Source organism: Podarcis vaucheri, assembly GCF_965113315.1.
Source record: "Podarcis vaucheri genome assembly, chromosome: 7".
Classification (NCBI taxonomy): Eukaryota; Metazoa; Chordata; class Lepidosauria; order Squamata; family Lacertidae; genus Podarcis; species Podarcis vaucheri.
In genome coordinates, this window is record NC_138765.1 from 77,073,973 (window position 1) to 77,099,450 (window position 25,478).

General features: G+C 46.2%; 3 protein-coding genes across 5 annotated transcripts in view; 1 reads left to right on the top strand and 2 right to left on the bottom strand.

Annotated features, from left to right (window-relative positions):
• Nucleotides 1-5,728, bottom strand: part of PLEKHN1 (pleckstrin homology domain containing N1) — a 56,771-nt gene extending 51,043 nt beyond the window's left edge. The window contains exon 1 of one of the 2 annotated variants that reach the window (XM_082230097.1): nt 5,532-5,728. In XM_082230097.1, the coding sequence (XP_082086223.1) occupies nt 5,532-5,611 (80 nt within the window). In that variant the 5' untranslated portion in view covers nt 5,612-5,728. The remainder of the gene's footprint in view (nt 1-5,531) is intronic. The other variant, XM_082230098.1, reaches the window with a different exon arrangement.
• Nucleotides 1-25,478, top strand: part of NOC2L (NOC2 like nucleolar associated transcriptional repressor) — a 143,637-nt gene that overhangs the window by 5,239 nt on the left and 112,920 nt on the right. Inside the window, exons 3-4 of the mRNA XM_082229940.1 lie at nt 6,719-6,778; nt 12,902-12,982. Of these exons, the coding sequence (XP_082086066.1) occupies nt 6,719-6,778; nt 12,902-12,982 (141 nt within the window). The remainder of the gene's footprint in view (nt 1-6,718; nt 6,779-12,901; nt 12,983-25,478) is intronic.
• KLHL17 (kelch like family member 17) overlaps nt 18,196-25,478 on the bottom strand; it is a 39,853-nt gene continuing 32,570 nt past the window's right edge. For both annotated transcript variants that reach the window (XM_082230116.1, XM_082230117.1), the window contains exons 11-12: nt 24,796-24,977; nt 18,196-23,250 (exon numbers count right to left, since the gene is read on the bottom strand). In XM_082230116.1, the coding sequence (XP_082086242.1) occupies nt 23,022-23,250; nt 24,796-24,977 (411 nt within the window). In that variant the 3' untranslated portion in view covers nt 18,196-23,021. The remainder of the gene's footprint in view (nt 23,251-24,795; nt 24,978-25,478) is intronic.

The window sequence follows — 25,478 nt, forward strand, 5'->3', positions numbered from 1 at the left end:
GTGGGGAATGGTAGTTCTGTTAGGAGGAAATTACAGTTATCAGGGTTTAAGGCGTGACAGTCGTGTACTTGAAATGGATGTGCTTCAAAAGTATCGTGGTTCTGCCCAATGTGTTCACAGCCTTAGTCATATTCACTAACTTCAGCAGGACTACTCTGAGTAAAGGCATAGCTTTAGAAACAACCCTAAGTCATTTTTGCTCCCTGATTACGGCTCCACATAGCATTCCCCCTGGCTAAAACCAACAGTCTTATTGCACCATGTAAATAACGATTCCTGCTATCCCTGATTCTCCCTTCAAGGTGACACCAGCAGTGACTCAGACCCCATTAAAAGGCATTGTTGGTGCCCAGGTGCCAGCTGATGTCATGGAGGTATTCCCCTTTCCCCACCCACCATCACTCTCAGTCAACATAGTTTCGGCTCTTGAAAGCAAATTACAACATTTTTGCTGCATGATGATTGGTGTTTTTTGTTTTGTTTTGTTTTGTTTTGTTGTTCTTGTTTTATTCACATGCATCCTTCATGCTACTCCAAACAATAGAAGCAAATGCTTCTCTGTAAGGGGTTGTTGCATTCCTCATTTGCAAACAGGAGATTGTATTCTTAAACACACACACACACACACACACACACACGTATGCAGCCAGACACATCTTATGGGTACAGACTCCAGATCACTTAACACTGATTACTTGCCATTCAGCATACAGTGGTGCCTCGCAAGACGAAATTAATTCGTTCCGCAAGTTTTTTCTTCTTGCGAGTTTTTCGTCTTGCGAAGCACGGTTTCCCATAGGAATGCATTGAAAATCAATTAATGCATTCCTATGGAAACCGCTTGCCAGGCTGGCGGTGCGGAGAAGGGCTTTTCTCCCCACCGCAAGCCTTCAGGACAGGTACGGGAACAGAGGGGAAGGGGTGCAGCGCTTCTCCTCTGTTCCTGGGGCTTGCGGTGGGAGGAGGGTTTTTCCTCCCCACCGCCAACATTCAGAACAGCATTCTGAATGTTGGCGGTGGGAAGGAAAACCTTCCTCCCACCGCAAGTCTTCAGGACAGCCATCCGAAGGCTGGCGCGGGGAGAAGGGCTTTCCGCCCCACCGCCAGCCTTCGGAGCAGCCTTCCGAAGGCTGGCGCGGGGAGAAGGGCTTTTCTCCCCACTGCCAGCCTTCGGAGGAGCCTTCCGAAGGCTGGCGCGGGGAGAAGGGCTTTCCGCCCCACCGCCAGCCTTCGGAGGAGCCTTCCGAAGGTTGGCTCGGGGAGAAGGGCTTTTCTCCCCACCGCCAGCCTTCGGAGGAGCCTTCCGAAGGCTGGCGCGGGGAGAAGGGCTTTCCGCCCCACCGCCAGCCTTCGGAGGAGGTCCGAGGACAGTGGCGAAGACGCGCTGCGCTTCCCCGCTGTCCCGGAGATTTCCCTATGTGCTTTCGTTTTGCGAAGGAAGCCCATAGGGAAATTTCTTTTGCGAAGCACCTCCAAAACGGAAAACCCTTTCGTCTAGCGGGTTTTCCGTCTTGCGAGGCGTTCGTCTTGCGGGGCACCACTGTATTTAAACCAGGGGCGAGGAAACTGCTGAACTCCAGATGTTGTTGGACTACAACTCCCATCTTCCCTAACCATTGGCCATGCTGGCTGGAGCTGATGGGAGTTGGAGACCGGCAACTTCTGGAGGCCCCCCCAATTCAATGTACTGTACTGGTTTTGACTTATAAGGCCTTGAGCGGCTCAGGACCACAAAACCAACCCAGACCCTGAGATCATCACCTGAGGCCCTTCTCAGTGTGCCTCCTCCTTGAGAGGTCCAGAGAGCAGCACCACAGGAATGGGCCTTTTCTGTGGTGTGTCCCCGCTTGTGGAGTGCTCTCCCCAGGAAGGCTCGCCTGGTGCCTTCATTACATATCTCTAGATGCCAGGCAAAAACATTTCTCTATAACCAGGCCATTGGCTGATTAAACAATCTATGGCCTTTTAAACGTGTTTGTAGGAGGTGGGGTTATTGGTTTTTTGCTTGTTGTTTATTATTATGTTATGTATTTTGTGTTTCAATTTAGTGTTTTTATGCTGTAATCCGCCCTGTGACCTTCCACCCTTCATCCCCAGCAATATGCCATCTCTAGTACTAGAGGAAACATAGCCATTACTGCTAGTAGCCCTGAGAGCATTATCCTCCATGAAGTTATCTAATCCTCATCCAAGTTGGTGGCTATCACTACTCACATAGCAACAAACTCCAGTGAAATATGTGATGTGGAAAGACAGTTGCCACTCCCCCAACATATATATTTTTAATTGAAAAAACCCCCAAAGACTACTGCAAACCCCATGTGTGAGCCTTTGTGTACACAGATATTATTTCACAATAGCTGCCAATTGACCTCTCCTGCTTCATTCATTTGTCAATATCTTTTTAAAGCTTTTCAACCTAGTGTCAACTGCAGCATCTTGAGGCAGTGAGTTCTGTAGGTTGTTAATGCATCATTCAATGCATCTCTTGCAGTCAGACCACAGTGTGTGTGCATGTAAATTTTGTGCCGTTCCCCATACTTGAAGTGTATTCTGTGAGAGAATTCTGTCCTGTAAAGAACATTCAAACCATCCATTTCCTCTCTATATTACTACAGTACTTTCACTTGAGTGCCACAGGTTGCAAACCTCCACAAACACCCAAAGAATATTCAACTGGGGACCCCTTGTTTTCACATACCATCTGGTAGCACTGATCAGCTAACTCAAGTAGCGTTACTTGCAACCCTAAGCAAAACAGACAGGCCCAGCATCTGTTGCTAACCTTGAATTTTAGCAAAGCCCCCATCCCCAAACATCTCTTGGTAAAGCAAAGAAGCAGGCAGAAATTTTAGAAAGAAAAAGAAACTCAATAGGAAAAGAGGCCTATTGATCTTAAGGGCAGATACTGATACCCCAAAATATGGTTACAAATACAAAACCACCTTAGCATATGTTCCATTTGTTGCATTTGCAATATGTGTTAGTTTTCTTTGATGTGTCAGAACTTGTGGTTTGCAATGTCGCACCTCTTGCCAGGGATGCCCATGAAGTGCTAACTAGGGCAGGGCAAAGCTCTTACTTCCTGTGATATCCCATCATGCACTTCCCTCTTCCCTCTCCAGAAGGGAATTAAAGCCACATCAACAAAAGAGTTCTATGAATTCTACGGAAGTCCATGAACTCTTTTGTTGATGATGCTTTAATTCCCTTCTGGAGAGGGAAGAGGGAAGTGTGTTGCTCCACTAATTCACAACCACTCATCTCGGCGCCACCAAAACCTAACAACGTCAAGTGCCTCGCAGGTGGATACAATGTGCAATCATATTGACATTTTCCACCCAAATGGCTTGATAGGCATTGGGGACACTGTCTGGACACACAGCATTTTCAACATGCAACGTGATTTTGCATTTGCCCACAAATCCCCTGATTTTTCGTGCAATCAGTAACATGTTTAAGTCTGGATTTTGTGTATAGGAAGTTGCCTTATACTAAGACCCTTGATCCATCTAGCTCAGTATCGTCTGCACTGACCGTCAGTGGCTCACCAGGGTTTCAGGAGGGATATTCCCTGCCCTACCTAGAGATGTTGGGGATTGAAACTAGCACAAAATAGATGCTCCACCACGGAGCCACAGCCCTTTACACAATTACCAGCATCAGTTTCAGGGTTCCTGCCTGTAAGTTTACACCCACATAGACACCTAAAGAAAGAAAGCCCAGGTGCCTGGTCATTTGGGCACTTAAAAATCCGAAAAAGGCACATTATCCCTGGATTGTAATTCCAACCATGTTGGCACCAAGGAATTTGGCCTAGTTTTCCATTCCTCCTCCACATATACAAACAGTCACTTAGTTTTACTGTGCTGGTTCTGTGTAAGGCTAGATTTTGTCTGGTGGGAACTGTGAGGTGGGAAAACCATGAGAATGGCAGGGGGCTCAACCACATCCCTTTTTTGTTGTCCTTTCCATTGCAAAGCTGAGCTAGTTTTGTGAACGCATTATGAAATCTCCCTTTTTAAAGTGCTGTTGTGAAGCCCTTCTGCTGCCATGAAGTTTTCAAACTCGATCGATATCGAAGGTAGAACAGGAGCAGGAAGCCTACAACAGGAGGTTCTGGTGTTCAGATAGACTAATCCACGTAAAGCCCACACTTCAAATAGCATGACATTCCTACACAGAGGGTGGTTCTGTGTAGGAAATAGCACACAGCGCTTATCAGCAATGATCGCATAATGTGCATGTTGTCCATTTTGCTGGGACAACTTCTAGAGGGGTAGCCACAGCAGACACAAAGACTTGGGCACCTTGAAGACTCACAGATTTATTGGGGCATATGTTCTCAGAATTCATGCCCACTTCACTTGATGATGTGGGCTGTAGTCCACAACATCTCACACTACTATACATTTGCGAGCCATTAAATGTGCCACAAGGCTCTAATTTCACTGGGTACACTGTACACAGCACACAGTGAAATCAGTTGTGTGCCACAATCTACATGCAGTGCTATCCATGTAGGGAAACTATGGTGAAGCAAGTTACTATTTCACTGGAATTCTGAAACCGATTTCAATTATGTAGTGAAGTAAAAGATATATAAAAAATTAAACACCCTCGTCTTGTTCAAAACTTTTATTAGTTCCCTTGATTACACGCCATTTGCCAGTTTGGGGGTTCATCCTGTTTCGAACATAGAAATACGCCCCCAAAATAGCAGTAAATATTTAGGATTATAATTCCTAAGTGAGTCCTGAGGAAAGGGATAACTTTCTAACACTGCCTATAAGCGAGGGAAAGTTTTATCGAGTGAGACTTTGAATTAAAAGTTCATTTGAAATGCTTGTCTTCCTAGGGATTGTATCTTAAACTTCTGTTAAATGGCTATTGTTCTTTTAACTAGACAAAAACACACTTACTGGAGAGCAAAGATTGCGTAAACACCATGTATTTAAAGCTGATTGTCCTCCCTGAAGAATCCTGGGAACTGTAGTTTAACAGTGCTGGAAAATGTAGTTCTGTGAAAGGTAAATTACTGGGGGGGGGGGTTGCTTTAAATTTATGCTCTGTGTTATTATGAATTATTCTGCATAGGACTGCCCAGCACATTAACCTTTTGCAATCTAACTCGAATCTTTTAATTCTCAAGTGGGATATAATTTTTAAAACAATTCAATTAAACTGAACCTGTCAGGGGTGCTACTCCAAAGGAAACAAAAAACACACACACACTCATTTAAAATAAAGGAACTGTTGTCTCTCCACACACGCAGACACACACCAGACACCGTCCTTTATTCCAAGAACTCCACCAAATTCTTTGCGTGCGATATGAGAAGTGTGGAGGTACTGTAACACTTGTCATGATAAATCTCAAGGAAACGGACATGCACACAGTGCCTGACTTTTCTTGGAGAAAGCGAGACCCAGCAAGGGAATTTTATTCCCAATGAGGCTTTCTTTTTAAGAGAACAAAACACGCAGCAGCAGCACAGAAAACTTAAAAGGAAAGATTGCGGCGTACTCACTCTTTCCGAAGCGACGGTTTCCTGGAGAAGGAGTATCGGAACCTGCCAGGTGCCTGGGGGACGCAAGCCATGTTCCCCATGTTTGAGAGCGACTTGTATAATCCAAGAAAGAGTTGCGAGGAGGGGGGAAGAGAGGAGCAAAAAGGCAGGCAGGCTCGGGGAGCCCAGGCGTCGGAGCGTGTGAAGCCAGCGAGGAGGTGTGTGCTCTCTGAGTGTGTCATGCAGACACTTCCGTCTGCAGCGGTGACTCTTATGGGTGTGAGCTGGGAACTCTCAGCCATTTGGCCAAGGGCTGCTTTGTTGCTGGGTTCACTTCCCCTCCTAGTGGATCTGATCACACACACAGCATGAAGTGGGGAGTCCAGAAAGGAATTCTTTGTTGATTGTTGCTGCTGCTGCTGCGTCTTTGCAGGTGAAACTAATGAAGGAACTTTTAAAGAGGCAATTGGGAGAAACTCTTGCCATGTGTTGTGAGAGAGGGGATTATTGTAGGGTTGCCATATTTGAAAAAGTACAATTCCTGACACCCGCAAAGCTTTTTTTTAAAGGAAACCACCAAAATTGTTGAGCTTTTTTGGGGGAAACCTAACCCAAAAACAATAATTTTAAGCTTTTAGATATTTCCACTGCTTTTTCCATTGCATTACTGTACATCAAGATTTTCCCTGACACGCAGAAACCATTTTCCTGACGTTTCCTGACATTTAGCAAGCCTAGGATTATTGGTTTGTGTTTGTTCTTATTTCTTACAATGTCTTTTGTGTTTTTAAAATTGTAATTTTATCTTGTGAACCGCCCTAAGATCTGCAGATGAAAAGTGGTATACAAATTTTAATCATCACCCGCCCATGAAAAACTAGAGATGTGTGTGGGGGGGGGGGGAGCACCATTACTAGTTTTATCCTGTAGACAGTTAGGCCTGCTGAAATGTTTTGCCAAAAAAAATAAATTTCTGGTTCATTTATTTTTTGTCTGACTTTAATAAAACTGGAAGCACAAGTCTGCTTTTCTTTATTTAGGATTGCGGTCAACTTTTATTTAGTGTAGAAAGACCTAATGAAATGAATGGATTTCAGTTAGTCCTGTCCATTAATTTCAATAGTTCTACTCTGAGTAAAAGTTAATTGAGTTGCAGAGTTTCTCCTGCAAGTTTATTTATTACATTTATCTCTCATCTTTCCTTCAAGGAGCTCGAGATGGCATAGACACTTCTCCCCATTTCTTCCTCACAACACCACCCCTGTGAGGTAGGTCAAGCCATGTGAAACTGCGACCGGCCCAAGATCATCCAACAAGCTTCGTGGCTGGGTAGGTAAATTAGGTATACTGTAGAGCAGGCTTCCTCAACCTTGGCCCTCCCGATGTTTTTGGCCTACAGCTCCCATCAGGGACGCGGACTTATAAAAAATATTGGGGGGGCCCGGGAAAGCTCATGAATAATAAATAAGCTCATGAATATGCAAATAAAGTGGCGCCGCCTCCTCGTGAGCGAATAGGGGAGAGCGTGCTGCGCCTATTAATCAGCTCCGGAACAGCTGATATGCGGGAAACGTGGGGCTAGCCGGAGAAGAGAGGGCGAGCCCCCTCCGCTCCGGCCCTAAATAGGCTGGCTGGCTGGCTGGGAGGTGTGGCCGGTCGGGATTCCCCTGTTCTCGCGGGGGCTGAAACCGCCAGGAGGAAGGAAATTCCCCCCGGCAGTGCCTTGGCAGTGGCGGTGGTGCTGCGAAGCAGCGAGGCAGGAGCCCCCGCCCCCGGGGATTCCCTAATCTCGCGGGGGACGGCCGGGGCTCTCCGACTAGGGCGCGCGGCTGGCTGGCTGGCTGGCGAGGGAGCAGGTGGGGAGGAGGTGGGGGACGGCGGCGGCGCTCTGCTGGAAGGGCGCCCGAGATTATTGGGGGGGCTGAGCCCCCAAAAAAATTTTTTTGAGGGGGCTCAAGCCCCCTCAGGCCCCATGGAGTCGGCGCCTATGGCTCCCATGAGCTAGCAGGACCAGTGGTCAGGGATGATTGGAATTGTAGCCTCAAAACATCTGGAGGGCCAAGGTTGAGGGTGCCTGCTGTAGAGAATGCAACAGACAGATTGCTGATGTTCTGGTTGAGAACATGTGACACCATTGGTAAAATGGCTGCACTGGCTGCTCCTCTGCTACCAAGCCAGGTTCATGGTCCTTGTATTAACTGACAAAGTCCTGAACAACTTAGGTCCAGGGTACCTCAGGAGTCGCCTGAACCCTTATATTCCAGCTCAATCACTAAGGTCACCTGCATGTGTGTTGCTGGTCATTCCCAAGTTGATCAGTCTAATTTGACAACAATGAAAAACTGTCTTTGCAATATTCTGCCAGTAGAGATTCAGCAGGTGCCTTCTATGCCAGCTTTTAAACACCTGCTGAAAGCCTTTCTATCCCACCAGGCCTATGCAGGCAATTAAGAGTACTGATGTTTGTTTTTCCCTTTTTTGTTTTAAAATTGTTTTAAAGTTCTTAATGCATTTTCTGCATGGTTTTATTGCTGCAAACCACTTGGTGTTTTTTTTAAAAGATCTAGCAGTATACCCAATATTTTTTATAATGAATAAATAACGTGGATTTGAGATAAGGTCCCCACTATTCCCTCATCCATAATACAAGAAATTGGGTAGTTTTGAAACAAACTGTTGGGGGATTTGTCTGTTTTATTTACTTTTACATTTACTTAAATGTAGTATATGCACTGGTAACTGGGAAACACTGGCCTGCGCGCGCTCCGACAGACTTTGAAGAAGCACAAACTCAGGACGAAAGGGAGAAAAGAGCTAAGAGGAAGGCACATTTGGCAAACTATCACTGCCCGGAAACCTATGCCTCCACTTGTGGAAGGATGTGTGGATCCAGAATTGGCCTCCACATTCACTTACGGACTCACTGTTAAGACCGTGTTCACAGAAGGCAATCTTACTCGGCTACGAGGAGTAAGAAGAAAGAAGATGGGAAGATGGACAGCAGGACCCGAGTGCAACAGCCAATCTCCCTACCTGTGACTTCTAGCAGCTGGTATTCAGAGGCATACTGCCATCGCCAGTGGAGGGTGTACATAGTCATCAATGACTTCTAGGCTTCTTCAGGAATTTTCATCTCCTTCCCATCAAATATTAGGTCCCCCCCATATAGAGACACGAATCAAAGCATATGCAGCCTACCCCTCTCTGGCTGACTCACGCCAGTTTCTCAATCCGCTGCGCCTCACTTCATAGAATCCATTAGGTCTACAAAACTGTCTCAGTCCTGCTGTGTGAACTAGCAACAGCTGCTTTCATAACTTAAAAAGGGGGAAAGGGGGAAGCTTTAGAAAAGCAAACAGATGTGAATCAAACACTTGGCCAAAAGGTTGTGTGATTCAATTTTCAAAGGAATTTCTGTAGAATGGAAACATCAACAGGGATAGCTGAGGACAGCTGATCCGGTGCGTGGCTAGAGTTTTGGACCCGGACTTGGGAGACCAGGGTTCAAATCCCCACTCAACCATGATGCTTGCTGGGTAACTTTGGACCAGCCACAGTCTCTCAGGCTAACCTACCTCTTAGGGTTGTTGTGAGGATACTATGAAGAGGGAGAGAACCATGCATGCCACCTTGAGCTCCTCGGAGGAAAGGGTGGAATAGAGAAGTAATAAAGCATAAAACAAGTTTAAAGCTGATAAGGGGAAGGCTATCATAAGTGGAATGCTTCAGCGTGTCAATAGAAATCCATGCTGTCAAAGGAAGAAGAAAGAGAGTAGTGTTTAATAGGATTGTTGTGAGGATAATATGGAACACTATATATGTCACCTTGAGATCCGTGGAGGAAAGGGGGGCTATGAATGTGATGATGATTATGATAAATACATTACAGTGACCCAGTGCAGAAATTGAATATGGAAGAGGGAGCCTATGGTTGGAAAAAGCAAATGTTGTGCAGGAGTTGAGTGGGGGAATTGAGGAGGTTCCTAATCTTTGGCTTGTGCTGTTTTTTCTGATTTGAATTCCCTCCCTCCCAAGCTGCTTTCCCCCTGCAAAATGTAAAAGCTTTCAAGTAAAATATAGTACCTGTAAAATATATTTTTTTAACTCATTTGTTGCGGGGTGGCAATTTTAATTAGGAAAATGGCATATGAAGAGAAGAATTTCAGCCGTGGGGCATTTACCCCATTAGCTGCTCTGGGCATATGAACACAGGAAGTTGTCTTATATACCAAGTCTGACCATTGGTCCATCTAGCTCTGTATTGTCAACACTGACTGGCAGTGGCTCTTCAGGGTCTCAGGCAAGATTCTCCTCCAGCCTTACCTGGAGATACTGGGGAATGAGCCTGGCACCTTCTGCATGCAAAGCAGATGCACAACCACTGAGCCATGCCCCTTCTGTGCAGTCACCAGTTTAGCCTTGATAGATTTACAATTCCCAGCAACTCTTAACTACAGTGCCCAGAATTATTTGGGGGGAAAGAGTGTGCTTTGAAGGTATAGTGTACACACAGCCTAGATAGGCCCATTGAAGCAGAAAACTTTTCAGCAGGCATAAAAAAGTATAGTGATGGCTGTCTGATGTTAATAGGCATGGAGTTCCAAAGCATAGGTGCTGCCACCAGAAGTACAGTGGTCCAGGGTCATGGACAGGGTGTTGTTTTCATTTATGCAGCAGTGTCTCTCTCCAGAGTCCCAGAGCTACCCAGTCAACATGAAAGGGGAGCTTTTTAGCCCCTGAGAAGAAAGTCTTCTCACCCTTTGTGCTGATTGGAACCAATCCAAGTGAAAGGAGGTGAGTCAGCCAGTGGGGATTGGCTCCTAAGGTCACTCTGGAGAAGGCATGTGGGAGGAAAACCAAAGGGGATTTATCTCTGTATGCTCCAAAGGAACACTGAAACCACAAGGTGCTTCCATTTGCAAGAGAATGGGGAATCTTAAGTGAGCTAACTCAAAACCTCATGGTACTGCCCAAGGCTCAAGGTCGAAGGTCATCTTGCAGATGATCATACATAACTGGCCTGTTCCAAATTCCAGTGGACTGGTGAGATACGAGGCTCAACTGTTAGCAGACATTCAGGACATCCTAGGACCATCTACAGAACTAGACAATGACCCCCGCTGCAACTGAGTGGACATGTATGATCAGGGGCAGCATTGAGTCATGGTTTCCATGACTTAGCAGATATATAACATCTGGTCTCTGATGTCAGGGAAGAGTTAGAAGTTTCCAGTTTCTCAGAGGGAGAAAGCGTTCCCCAAGGGGGGAAGGGGAGCAGTGAATCTAATAGAAGAGAGCAAGAGGAACAACAGGGAGAGACCAACTGTTCCCAGGAAAGGCAAGGGTTAAGTTCTAGCTCAGATTCGGAGGAGGGGAGATACAAGCCAGCTCTAGCCAGGAGGTTAGAAAAAAGAGCGGGAAAGCGAAGGGAAGGGCGCCTTCGCCATTTTGAGAGTGGCTGGTCACGGAGAAGCAGAGCTCAGAAGGCATCTGAAAGAAGTGACTCTGAGGAATAATAGTTAAGAACCGTTTATAAGATTGTTTTGTTAATACGCAATAAAAAGTTTTATAAAAGAACAAGAAGCGTTTGGGGGTGATCTGAAGAGGACAACGACCAGTCCTGACATCTGATATACACATTTGAGTTAAAAGGGGTCCATAGTAATGCTGGGTGTAGACAGGAGAACACAAGTTCCCCAGCGAATAATGGAAGTTGGGCTGTGAGGCCTGGAAATGTGAGACAGAACAGTAAAGGATTGACTGGCATTTATCACCTTCCCCAATAGCACCCAGATCCACTCTAAGAAGTTCACTGACTGCAGAAGGTGCTTACCTAGGGAAGGGGAGCTGAGATTTGGTCACTCCCTTAATAATTCTGCAGTTAAGGTATTCTCTCGGTCAAAACCTGGGTAACACAGGTATAATGGCACTACTTTGAGACCCCCAGAGAGGCTTTGTCATTTACTTGGAAGCTCCCAGAAAGATCTCCGTATTCTTACTTGGAACTTGGCAAGGTGGGATAATAAGTGGAATAAATATTTGAATATATAAATACGGGGTGCCATTTCTGCAAGATTAAGTCACTCACAGAAGATATTGGAACACTCCAAATCATTTGCCTATGTTTGTGCACAGAAAATAATAGATTTAGCTGAAATGCATCTCAGGGAGATCTGCGTTGACAGTAGCAATGAGTTCCCTAATGATAATTATTGCATAATTATAAGTTCATTGTATAATCTTAGAAGAGGGCGTGGCTTTGAGCGGGCATGGCTGTGACTATCACAAAGGGACCCTGAACTTGCCAAAGACCACTGGCTTCCATACTGAAGAAACGACTCCTTACAAATGTGGAAGGAGCACTGAGTGGCACTTGTAGAAGCACAGGTTCTGCAGATCAAAGTGCTCCTACATAATCTGCGCTTTAGAGGAGGTATGGAATTATTGACACAAAGTGGAGGAGAGCACCTGTGGCGAGAGGTCACAGAGGGGGAGGTTTGAGCACTCGTGCTGCTAATTCTCCCTTGCAAAACCTCCTCTCCTCCCACCCCAGTTTGACATCAGTGTCAAAAACAGGATTTTGCACCTGTTGCCAAATATCTAGCTTTCGACTTATTTTCTACACATTTGAACCCAAACTAAACTCAGCTTCAACTTCTTAAAACAGTACCTTTTTGAAAAGCGAAAAGCAAAAAAAAACTCCTGCTATATCATGGGATCCTGCTCCTGGTCTCCTTTACCCCTTCAATTTAATTTTATTTTTAAACAGGATTGGTGAGCAGACAGGCTCCGTGCTTGGAAAAACTGTATGCAACTGGTGTTTTATTTATAGAAATCTGAGTCTGGATTAAGGGGCTGGAGAGCAATGTGGAGCAGGTGGGAGGGAGTGCAGAAAAAGTATCTCACTGGCTGATCTCACATACCTACTCCGGTGTTAGTTACACAAAAATCAACCCTGGCATTTCCAGGAGGGATCGGGATGCAAGCTTTCAGGTCACACAGAACTGTTCCTCAGGTTAGATGTTCAGTGAAAGGTAGTGGGGGAGGTGTTGGGGGGGAGGGGAGCAAAGTGCCTCTCTATACTTCAGTGTGAATTGTGAACCTCTTGTACCTCCTTTAATTCCCCCTTGCCCATGCGCCACTCCCTTTCAACAACTGCTGTCCCACACTTTCTCCTCCCTAAATCTGGAGACGCCCTACGTTTTGAAAATCCAAATAGAAGAGCTACACCGATTGCATAGGGAATATCCACATTTAGGAAGGAGAAGGCAGTAGATACTGCCACATGGGGTTCACAGCCCACCTTAAGTCAAGGTATGGACATACCCAAATATATCTCTGGGCAAGAGACATACTTCTTTTTAATTATGCTTTCTTCTCTCCATCTTCAGAAAGGGGAAAGGCTGTACATCAGTGGCAGAACACCTGCCTTGCATGCAGAAGGCCCCAGCTTCAATCCCCAGCATCTCCAGGTAGGCTTGGCAAGGCCCCTGTCTGGGGGTTTTGCACATATTATTTTCTTTTAATTGCTTCTCAAAGTGGGCTGCAGCCTAAGCACCAAATATTGAAAATGACAAAATGTTGAAATAAAACATTCCGGATTAAGATCAAATATAGAATACACATCTAAAACAACATAATTAACAGGAAAATAATACCTGCTGCTTTAAGTGTGCATTTAACATTCTGGATGGGGGGGGGAACCAAATGCAAAAATAGAACAAATTTGCCTTATGGGCCAGCCTCTATTGCCTGCCCTACTTAGACAACTGTCTGCAGACCTGGCCCAAGGGTGCAAATCAGACGGGTGCTGTCTGATGGACTGGTGGCTTGGCAGAAATTGCAGCCCATCAGGATTAATTGCTTTGCTCACCATCTTCGTGTAACAACAGTAGACGATGCCAGAAATATTTACTTGTCATGACCTTAGAGGTCTAGCATTGCAGAGAGAATCACAAGGGCCACAAGGAGCATTTAACAGGGAGAAATGTAAAGTATTGCACTTGGGGGGGGGGAATGAGAGGCACAAATACAAGATGGGGGACACCTGGCTTGAGAGCAGTACATGTGAAAAGGATCTAGGAATCTTGGTTGACCACAAACTTGACATGAGCCAACAGTGTGACGCGGCAGCTAAAAAAGCCAATGCAATTCTGGGCTGCATCAATAGGAGTATAGCATCTAGATCAAGGGAAGTAATGGTGCCACTATATTCTGCTCTGGTCAGACCTCACCTGGAGTACTGTGTCCAGTTCTCGGCACCACAATTCAAGAAGGACACTGACAAACTGGAACGTGTCCAGAGGAGGGCAACCAAAATGGTCAAAGGCCTGGAAACGATGCCTTATGAGGAACGGCTAAGGGAGCTGGGCATGTTTAGCCTGGAGAAGAGAAGGTTAAGGGGTGATATGATAGCCATGTTCAAATATATAAAAGGATGTCACATAGAGGAGGGAGAAAGCTTGTTTTCTGCTGCTCCAGAGAAGCGGACACGGAGCAATGGATTCAAACTACAAGAAAGAAGATTCCACCTAAACATTAGGAAGAACTTCCTGACAGTAAGAGCTGTTCGACAGTGGAATTTGCTGCCAAGGAGTGTGGTGGAGTCTCCTACTTTGGAGGTCTTTAAGCAGAGGCTTGACAACCATATGTCAGGAGTGCTCTGATGGTGTTTCCTGCTTGGCAGGGGGTTGGACTCAATGGCCCTTGTGGTCTCTTCCAACTCTATGATTCTATGAGAAGCAACGCCCAACCTTGTGAATTTACCGCAGGGCTGTAGAACTTGTAGCCTCCGGAGGTTGTTTGACTCCAGCTCCCCTCAACTCTAGCCATCATGTCCAATGGTTAGGGATGGGGAGGGATTGCAATCCAACACCATGTTGAGGACCACACTTTCCCTGAGCCAGCTTTGCTGTCTTTTGTTTGTCTGTGTGGGGAGCAAAGCAACACTTTCAATAAGTTATCTGAACTAGTTGGCAAGCAATAGACAGAAAGGCAACCTGTTCTTCCTCCTTACTGATTCCTCCTCTTTATTAGCTACTTTTTGGTGATGTAGATCACTGCCTCCCAAGCTTTACATTCTGCTGCTTCTCCAAGTTAGTCCCCAAGTGTTGAGCTATCCTGCGCTAGTGTTAACTTTTTGCCTCCAGCTTGGCCACATGTCAAACCCTTCCTTAGGCTTGTTTGCCAGAGAGTAATAAACAGTGAGTTTTCTATGTCCTTTAAACCAGCAACCTTACCAGGCAATTTCTTTGTGCACACCACTGGAGCTTATTTTACAGTCCGGACTTGGGATGTACTGAGCACTGGCTCCTGTTTTCAAAACGCACTCACTCCAGCATCTGCTGCTCCCTCCAGCATTGCAACGATGGCATGTGGGGTTCTGCTTTGCGCTGACAGCTTTTTGCCTCAGGTGGGAATGAAAATGCATTTGAAAAATTTCCTCCTTTTCACCTTGGGGCCTTGCAGCCCACATACCCGCCCTAAGGCAGGAGCCGTCCTGGTTGCCTCTGTTTGACAGCAGGGAAAGAGAGTCCCCAGATCAGCTCATCTGGACCTTCAGCAGCTGCTGTCAGTCAAGGCTGCTTCCTTCCATGGAAGGCTGGAGCTTATTAATTCCAAAGGGGAGCAGTTGGTTTGAGACAAGGGGAGTGAGCCGCTTGCTCAGATCAGTTTGCTAAGGGGAAATCTTTTCAGTCCTGGCTGAAAACCTCTCTCCGTTTCTTAAAAAGAAACTATGACCTTTCTAGGAAACTCTGATTGGCACAATGCCTTTGTTTAGAGAAAAGGGCATTTTGAAAAGGCAGCACACAAGTTTTCGAGAGGGATATTTTCTTGCTGCTAGGCTACGACATTGCTTTTTGGCAATGTAGCAAAATATTTTATGGGTGCTCCTTTACCAGGGCACCAGTGCTCCTAACCTCCTCCTTATGAAGAGGCACCAAGTAATTCCCACCCGCCCTGTTCCATATGAGCACAGCCTGTAGATATGTTCTGCATTAGTAAGAAATCGATCCTTTTGTATGGCAGCAGCCACAATTTGGAACTTCCTGCCTGTTGACATCAGGAAGGCACCTTCACCGTACTCTTTTCAACACCTGCTCAAAACATTTTTGTATAGGCCAGCCTATCCGGACACACAGACTGTTGATATGTGTTTTAATCTGGTTTTTAGCTCATCGTTGATTTTAATTATTTTCTGAATGTTTTAAATAGTTGTTTTTAACTGGATTTTTTTTTATTGGTGATTTCATTGTTTGGTCCTTTGAAGGTTTTATTTAGAAATAATCTAGCAGTATATATGTTTCATGAAATAGGTAGATGAAGTAATAGGTATGCTCACAAAGCTGCCGCTTCAGGTAACTCGTTTTCAGGGCTTTCCTAAACCATAGGTATCACAGTGACAAAACAGCCAGGACATTCTCTCATGAAAGTATTGCTGATTATTTAGAGTAGGGAGGAAGTACCGGTATGTCTGCAACCTGATGGTCTCCCCCCCCCCCCAGTCTACTCCCTCTTCCTGCCAGACCAGGACTGTGAGTGGCATATAGCACAACTTCAGAGTCCTTCTCCTGTCTGCTAGGAATGTAGGAAACAGGCTTATGTACTGAGCCAGACAATTGGCCTATTATTATTATTATTTATTGAATTTACATACCACCCTATACCCAGAGGTCTCAGAGCGGTTCACATATTGTCTACATCAGGGATGGGAAAAGCCTAGAGGCCAAATGTGGCCTTTCAAGTGTTAGTACCTGGCCCTCATCTGGTACCTCCTCCTCTCCCAGACCGCACCCCTCACTGGCCTTGCTTCACCATCTTGAATGTTTTTGCCAGGCCAGAACATATCCTTGAAGTCTGATTATGCCTCTTGTGCTCCTCCTTATTCTAATTGTTGTTGAATGTATATCCCACCCTTTGTCCCCAAGAAGCTCAGAGCAGCAAACAGATAATCACAAAAATATCCCTAGACAGTTTGCATTTAAAAACTTCTAAAAGCAGCTACAGTTTAAAACATTCTTCCCTTCAGTGATCACGGGGTTGTCAGGAACAGGATTCTTCAGCCACCCAATGCCCAAGTGAACAGGAATGCTTTCAATTGTATTCACTTTTGTCTTGGGCCCCACCTACCACCGGCATGTGGCCCTCGGAAGATTGTCCAGAAGGGAATGCGGCCCTCAAGCCCACCCTTGGTCCACACAAACTGGCTGCAGCTCTCCAGAGTTTCAGACAGGGTCTCCTCCCCAGCCCTACCTTACCTGGCAATGTCAGGGATTGAATCTGGGACCTTCTGCATCCAAAACAGATGCAAAGCAGGTCACAGCAGGTGTGAACTTTCCAGGTAAGATACAAATGCTCAACTGTGCACACTTCCAGTCTTGCCCAGGGAAGGGTGGTGAGTGCAAGAAGTGGTGTGCATTCCTTACTTTGCAGGCACACCTTTCCTGCTGCACTCAGGTGTTGCCTGTGGGCTTCCCATAATAAGCATCTAGCTGACCACTGTGATAGCAGGTTGGTGGACAAGATGGGATTGTTGGCAGTCTCTTTCTATGTTCTTAACACCCAGTTCTTTCACACACTGCTTTGCAACCAAGGCACTACCGAATCCTGAGCTTTTACTCAAAGACCAGTGCTAAGTGCTGAACACTTTAGCACTGGTCTCCAGAGAACACTTTCCATGGGATGAGCTCACATTTGCTCTCACCTGCAATGCACATATATAGGGATTACATTCATTCTTTGACCACCCCCAACCCCCCAGTAAGTGGCCACACAAACACACCATTCAATCAAGGTAAGGTTGGTTGAACATATCCAAAGGCACACAGATTGCACATCTTGTTTCTGCTGAAGCCTAGGAGCTTAAATTGGGAGTTTGAGGGCGCCCTCTCCTGGCCCATTCTATCCCAATTACAGTATTAGCCTTTGTATTATGTTAGTGCATTTGACTGTCTTTCCCCACAGGCCAAGGAATCTTGGAAATCGCAGTTTACCCCTTGTGGAACTATAATTTCCAGCACCCTTAACCAACAGCAGCTCCCATGATTCTTTGGGGGAAAGCCCCATGTTTTAAATGTGTAGTATGGCGGTGACCCCAGATGTCAAATAACTTGGCTGGGCTTGAGTACTACGTGCCTTAACATAGGAGGGGGCATGATGTTCTGCCTCAGGTGGCAAAATATCTTGCACTGTTGCCTGGCAACTCTCTCTCACACACCCCTCACATATTCGCCAAAGATCAGTTTAGTGAGGAACATGTTTGGTGAATGTATAAGGAGGGTTGTGTGTACAGCTCTATAGCCACTGGTCCAACGCCGCCCAGGAAGGACAAATTTGAACCCAGGTCTTCCTGATCCTCACTGGAGCTTACGTACACACCATAAATTCTGTTTAAAGCACATGACTGCCCACGAAGAATCCTGGCCATTACAATTTACCCCTCACAGAGCTACAGTTCCCAGCACCCTTACCAAACTACAGTTCTCAGGATTCTTTGGAGGAAGCCATGTGCTTTAAATGTATGGTGTTTACGTAGCCAAAGTGGTATAGTCCAGGAATGGTTTTCCCCCTCATCTGCTGCGGCTGTGTGTATGTGAATTAAGGCTCATTTCAGACAAAGCCACGTACGGTATATCCACAATGTTGCAACATCCAGGAGGTTAAAATAATTTTTAAAATGCAGTACTCAAGAAAAAAACTTTTTTTATTTTACACACTGGCTTGTATTGCTCATATTCCTGCCCCGCCCCTGTTATAGTGCAAAAATTCAAAAACACAAAAGAAAAAGAAAAGTTTAAATGCACATAAATAAATTGACACACATTTACAGATACATTTAAAACAAAAATAGAAGGCTCCTCTGACATTGGCTGATTGAGCGAGGGGTTTGCACCATGGGTAAGCCAGAGAGCTTTTGGGTTGTGGCCAGCGAAGTTTTGCTCACAACAGACCCACTGGAATTAACACACTGAAGTTTGCCATGCCCTTTAATTTCGGCGGATCTAACTCTGAGCAGGACGAGCGCTGGACACAACCCAGTATTTCCAGATTGTTGTTAGGGAGCAGAGGAGTGCCAGGTTTAATCTCCTCCCTCCCTCCTCAAGTCAGTTGCTACGGTCTTTGGACAATACATGCTCAACTCTGGATAAAGAAATGTCCTCAAAAGGCAGCAGGCCTGTGCTGGACAATAACATACTCTGGACGAAAGCACTTCAAAAGTCATGTTAAGATTAGTCATTTTGGGTTAGTCAGTTGTGGGGTTGGATTAGGAAATGGCTAAAGAAAAGCACACAGACATACGAGAGGGGATGGATGACTCCCCCCCCATTGGCCATAAAAGGTACTTCTGCTTCACAGTTTTGCTTATCAAGCCCACAGTCAGTCTCTCTCTCCATTGTTCTGAGTTCACAATTGCCTAAGCTTCTTTCTTCCATCTCCCCGTGTCACTTTGGGCCAGATGGATTCAGATGCTCTCTTCCAGTGATCAGTGGCTCCTTTTAAACTCAAGGGCATAAAGAAATGGATGTCAGTCTCTCTCCCTGTCACCCATGCAAATCAAGATGTCCAGTCTAGTTCCAATACAACGGGGTGTGTGTTAGCAGGGTAACTTGAGGAGCAATTCCCCTGCAAAAACCTTTTCGTCAAAATGTTGCTCATAGGCAACCCCAAAAGAGCATCTTCCACAAGTGAGGTGTACAGATGACACATTTCAACAGAACATTGTTCCAAGGGGATGCACCCCCCAGGCTACAGGAGAAGTTTCTTCAAAACAGATGCTTTGTGGATCTAGATGATGGCTTGCCACTCTTCTTGCATTAGGCTGTGGCTTACAACCAGGAATACAGGAAATGGCCAGAGTAAAAGACAGGTACACCTTCCCTAAAAAAAGACAAACTGTGGACTAGACTGGTCCCTGCCAGTAGTACAGACTGATGAAGAACTCTGGATCTTTGGACTGCAAGGAGAAACCTTGAATATCACATCAGAACCGCCCCTTTGCAACCTGTCACCAAGAGCAGCAAGTGGTACCTACCTCTTCCAGCAAAGGCATGTCATGTGTCCCATGCCACCAGAGGCAAGTAAAGTATATACACATAAAAAACAAGCAGATGATGACAGAAGGTGACCAAACAGGCATTGGTTGTTGCAAACAACTTGCCCCAACCACCAACAACCAAAAAGGAACTGAAGGCACTGATAGAAAAATAATAACAATTGTGTATCTTCTCCTAAAACAGGGGTGGAAAACCTTTGACCCTGCAGATGTTGCTGAGCTACAACTCCCACCATCCTCAGCTGATGGCCATGCTTGCTGGGGCTGATGGGAGTTGTAGTTCACAGCAACATCTGGAGCACCAAAGCTTCCCCATTCCTGCCCTAAAATGTATTGCAACTGGCAAAGCCCTGGCAAAGCTTACTGGTGGAGAGATTGTTTATTATGCGTGCTCAACTTAATTTTATTTTGAAAAGGTACTTTTGGAAGTAACTCCCCACCCCCACCCCATTCAAAACATGCTCCCCACTTGCTGTTCCATGCAACCAGTGTGTCTGTATGAAGGGCTAAACGTATCAGAAGCTGCGCTTTCCAGGAAAAACAATAGCACATGCAACTTTATGGACATAAATGTTCCCATTAAGTTACCTATGCAGTGCTGTTGGTAAGCAATAGGACCATGAGCTGGTCCCATCCCTGGACAAAAAGGTTTGGCATGAGCTCACTAAGCCAGGCTGGGTGCTCTTTAGTTAAAGCATGTTTAAATGCACATTTAAAGCACATGGCGTTTCCCTAAAGAATTCTTGGAACTGCTGTTTACGGAGCTAGAAGTCCCAGCACCCCTAAACTACCATTACTAGGATTCTTTCGGAAGGGAGAAACCATGAGCTTTAAATGTGCATTAAATCCGCTTTAAATGTATGGCACAAATATGACCCAGGTTCCACTCTCTGCAAAAGTTCCTGTACCAATACTAGGCCAAGGGAAATACCCACTCTTACCTAAGATACAACTCCCTGTTACCCTAAAAAGGTTCGGAAGCCCACTCCAGCGGCCAAAGAAACCAAGCCTGAATGTCTACCATAGGTTAATTAACCCTTCAATGCAGCCACACACTGTGCAAGGAGCAGGGCAGGCCTATCATAACGTGAGCCAGCCAAGAGCCCACCAGTTGTCTTTGTAAAGGCCTAGCCTGTTATTGCCACGGCATATTGATGTGGTGGAAGGATATGGAGAGAGAGAAAAGGAAGAAATTGGGGGGGGGGGGACCCAAACGAACAAGAGATCAGATAGGAGGGTATATAAATTAAAACTAAAACCAGAACTCTTTAGTGAGATCAATTAGGCCACAGTTGCAGAATAGAGTCCAGAGGTTACTGAGGTACAAGAACTTCATCCATTGCAATGGATGTCTTGGGATGGGTCGTCTCGAAGCTCCAGTCTCACCCCGTTCCCAAGCTCTTGAGTTGCACACAAATCGCATTAAGAGGCTAGTGTATAATGCAGTGAAACGTTATCTTAAAAGCAAACTCTTTCCTCCATAAGAGATGTTTTCATGGTGTAGGTGGGTCTCCAAACAAGGGCACTGTTCAAGTTTACAGTACAGATGCTACTCAAAATGTTCGTTATGCTCCAGTGGTATGTCAGTGTAGGGACCTTGGCCTTTTCAGTGCAAGTTCTTCATATATGAATGTGGCATTTAAAAAATAAAGAAAAGAATTGCACGCTTTCTCTGTCACACACATGTAGTCGATGCACGCTTTTCCAAAGGCAATCCTTCCAAGTCACATCACACAAATCACAGTCTATAAGGAATTCTTCCTACGTTTAGCACTGCTCGAGCAAAAATAGAAATGAAGTTGGGTGACGACTGTAGGGACTTCAACCGAAATTAACTGAACAGTGTACAATAGCGCTCTGAAATGAGCAGGATCTGAACATGAACTGTACTACCATACTGTGAAATGAGTGGCCACGGCACAACAGGACCCCGAAATAAGCAGAATTTGAAGAGCTATTGCCACATGCCAGTCTGAAATGAATGACCGTTGCACCATAGTACCCAGAAATGAACAGCATTTGAAGAGCTATTGCACACTGAGCGTGTGGAATGAATGGCGGTTGTCCAACACCACCCTGAAATGAGCAGAATTTGAAGAGGTACCATCCTGAAGCGGGAGGGACTTGGGCAATGCCGCTCTTGAATGCATGGCAGGTGTTCGAAGAGAGGGCAATTGAACATCTCTCTGCCCTTTCAGTGGGAAAGGCTGGGCAGCCCCCATTCATTTCAATGATATCTTTATACCAACCTATCCTTCAGCTGCCTCCTCCATCCCACAGATTGCACTTACTCTCTATTTGACAAAAAAACATACGCTATCATCACCTGGCTCCTCCTCCCTTTTGGCAACTGTCCAACTTTTTTTAAAAAAAGGAAGAAAGAATAGGGCAAATAAATAAATAAATAAATAAATAACATGGAGTCCAGAAAACCAGATGTGCGGGAAATGAAACAATAAAAAAAAAATCTTCAAGAACTTTAGAAACGCAAACGTCAAAAATTGAAAGTAACAAATATAGAATAATATGAACACAGTCTTGTAACCTTGCTCCACCCTATTAAAAGTTCCTTCATTCTCCCTAAGTACAATCCCAGAGCACCGTTGTCGGGCTAGCTTCTTCCTAATTATTTTTGGGAAGTGGGGTTGGGGAATCAAAACAGCAGAGCCAGCACATTGGCGGATGCCCCAAAACCCATGCCGCTGAAGAGGGCAGGAGAACGTCAGAAGTGGTGGCACATAACCGGGCTGACAGAGTGAGGGGCCACTGAACATGTTAAGAGGGCTTGTGTTGCAGCCATCTTCCCTCCAGCCCTGTTTTATTTTTTTAATTTTAAGGCATCCCTTTCAATAGACACCAGTGTGTGAGAGAGAAGTGCATCACCTCACGAATCTGTAAGAGTACGCTATAGGCTTGGTAAGAAGTTTTGGCTAATTGTGACATTCACAGCTTACATTCAGCTGTTGGTGCAACCGAAACAAGTGATCCTCCTTAGATGGGCTTTGTTTGTTTCTCAATTTCTTTCTTTCTTTCTTTCTTTCTTTCTTTCTTTCTTTCTTTCTTCTCGTTGTTTAAGCTCCATTGCAGGAGGTGGAACCAGAAGTCATGTCCAAACATGGAAGTAGGAGATTATAGAGTCCGGTCTTGACAGGACCAGGCAGAACCAGTCAGGTGATGATGAAAGAGATGGTGAAAACCAGGAGGTGCTCTTGGTGTTTCTTTCTTTCACTTTTCTTTCTTAAAGAAGTGTGGTCTAAATCCCCATTTGGAGCTCCACCACAAGAACCAAAAATGGCCCCCTCAGAAAGTTATTACTAAAAATGTATGGACGCAGCATCAACGCCTTCATCACTCTCTTTCTTCACAAAGAATGGCTGCCGCAGGGGTCAGGCCAGGCTGGCTTTGCACTCCGACAGATGCTGCAGTCCCCTCGAGGCAAGGTGCGACCGGACTCTTTGTCAAAGACTCGTCGAGGACACCGATAGGGTAGGGGAGGAAGGGGGTGGGAAGTTGAGGAGTTCCAGCACAGCCACGCCCACGCTGCTGCGGCGGGTGAACATGCACGAAGCCGCCACCCACTTGTTGGTGCGCGGGTTGTACTTCTCAATGGAGTTGAGGCTGGAGCTGCCATCGTTGCCTCCCACTGCATATAGCCACCCATCCATAGCCACCAAGTCATGGGTGCTCCTGAGGAGAGAAAGTCAAACCAATAGGTTACCAGCTGCGTGGATAGTGCCATTCTGCAATTTGGCCACTAGGTGGCACTGGATTTAATTTGTACACAGGAAACAAAGCAGCAGATGACCAAACATGGCTTGCCACTCTTCTTGTTTTACGTTAGGGTTCACAACTAGGAATCTGGTCATCACGTCCAGTGCCGTAGCGTGGGGGGTGCAGGGGGGGCCGGCCGCACCGGGCGCAACATCTGGGGGGGTGCACTCGCACTCGCAGCTCTCTGCCCCTACCTGGCTCACTCACTCTCTCTCACTGCAGTGCTGGCTGTGTGAATCCGAGCCAAGCCACCGGGTCGCCGCCCACTGTGTGTGGGGGGGTGCCAGGCGTGTGGTGCGGTTAGGGGGTGCCAGGCGTGCGGTTAGGGGGCGCAAATTACTTGCCTTGCCCCGGGTGCTGACAACCCACGCTACACCACTGATCACGTCCCCTGACTTTTTTCTCCATGGATCACTTGTAGAGTTGCAAAATATTCAGAAAAGGGTGACTGAAATGATCAAAGGGGTGGAGCGACTCCCATATGAAGAAAGGTTGCAGCTGCTGGGACTTTTTAGTTGTTATAAAATGGTGAACAAGAGGAGATGTGATAGAAGCTTGTGAAATGACACATGGTGTGGAGAAGGGGCACAGGGAAATGTTTTCCGCCCTCTCTCACCACACTAGAACTTGTGGACATCCAATGAAGCTGAATATTGGAAGTTCCAGGACAGATACAAAAAAGCATTTTGTCGCACAGCTCATGGTTAAACTATGGCACAGGAGTCAATGATGGCCACCAACCTAGATGGCTATTAAAGAGGATTAGACAAATGCACAGAGGATAGGGTGATGAATGGCTGCAATTGCTGATGACTGCTCTGCCTCAACGGTCAGATGCAGTGATGCTTCTGAATACAGTGGTACCTCGGGTTAAGTTCTTAATTCGTTCCGGAGGTCCGTTCTTAACCTGAAACTGTTCTTAACCTGAAGCACCACTTTAGCTAATGGGGCCTCCTGCTGCCGCCGCACCACCAGAGCACGATTTCTGTTCTCATCCTGAAGCAAAGTTCTTAACCTGAAGCACTATTTCTGGGTTAGCGGACTCTATAACCTGAAGTATATGTAACCTGAGGTACCACTGCACCAGATGCCAGAAACCGCAGGAGGGGAGAGGGCTCTGGTGCTCTGGTCCTGCTTGTGGGTTTCACATAACAGGCACCTGGTTGGCAACTTTGAGGACTGGATAATGGACCAGATTGGCCTGAGCCAGTGAGCTGTTAGTACATTCACTTGAACATTGTTGAGGGTCTGGACAGACCACTTACTGACTTTTTCCGCCTGCCGTAGCAACTGCAGTACACTGCTCAAGGTGATTTTTAATTGCATTTTTTACAGGCATGTCGCATACCACCTGAATGAAGTGCATGAACCTTCATTCAGTTTGGGAATCCCTGCCCTGAGGGGCAGCTTGTGACACTGCAGCTCATCCGCAGCCTCTCTTGGGGATATGCTGCTCCTTACCTCCGGATGTTCATGGGTGCCACACTTTCCCAAGTGTTCGTTTTTGGATTGTAGCGCTCCACCGAGTTAAGGCAACTTGTCCCGTCATTGCCTCCTGCCACGTACAGCATCCCTTCCAAAACAGCCACGCCGGCACTGCTGCGGCGGCTCAGCATGTTGGCAATTGGAGTCCATGTATTGATCTGGCAGGAAACAGCAAAGGAAACATATACATACATACATATCCATAGATTAAAAAGAGCAATCATATAAAACTTAAAAGTATAACTCAGCCACACTACATAGATACCTGGAGCAACAATGGCTATGTTCTATCTTCACTGTCAGAGGCAGGCTGCATCTGAATACCAACTGCTAGGAACCACTATTGGGGAAATGCTGCCGGGCTCAGGTCCTGCTTTTGGATATCCCAGAGGCATTTGGCTGGCCACTGTGATAACAGGATGCAGGACTACATGGGCCTAAGACAGGGTTCTTCTTATGAGCCACACAAGGGGCTGACTCCCCTGCTTGATTTGCTCACCAAACCCCCTACCCCCACTCCACGCGCTGCCCCTCTCGCTTGCTGCTGCAAGCCCACGTCGCTTGGCTATTATGCCCATGGCTCACTTGCCCTCTTCAGCTCACTGCTGCAAGACCTGCTTGCTCGGCCGCTGCCCCTCTTGCTCTCACGCCACCTGCCC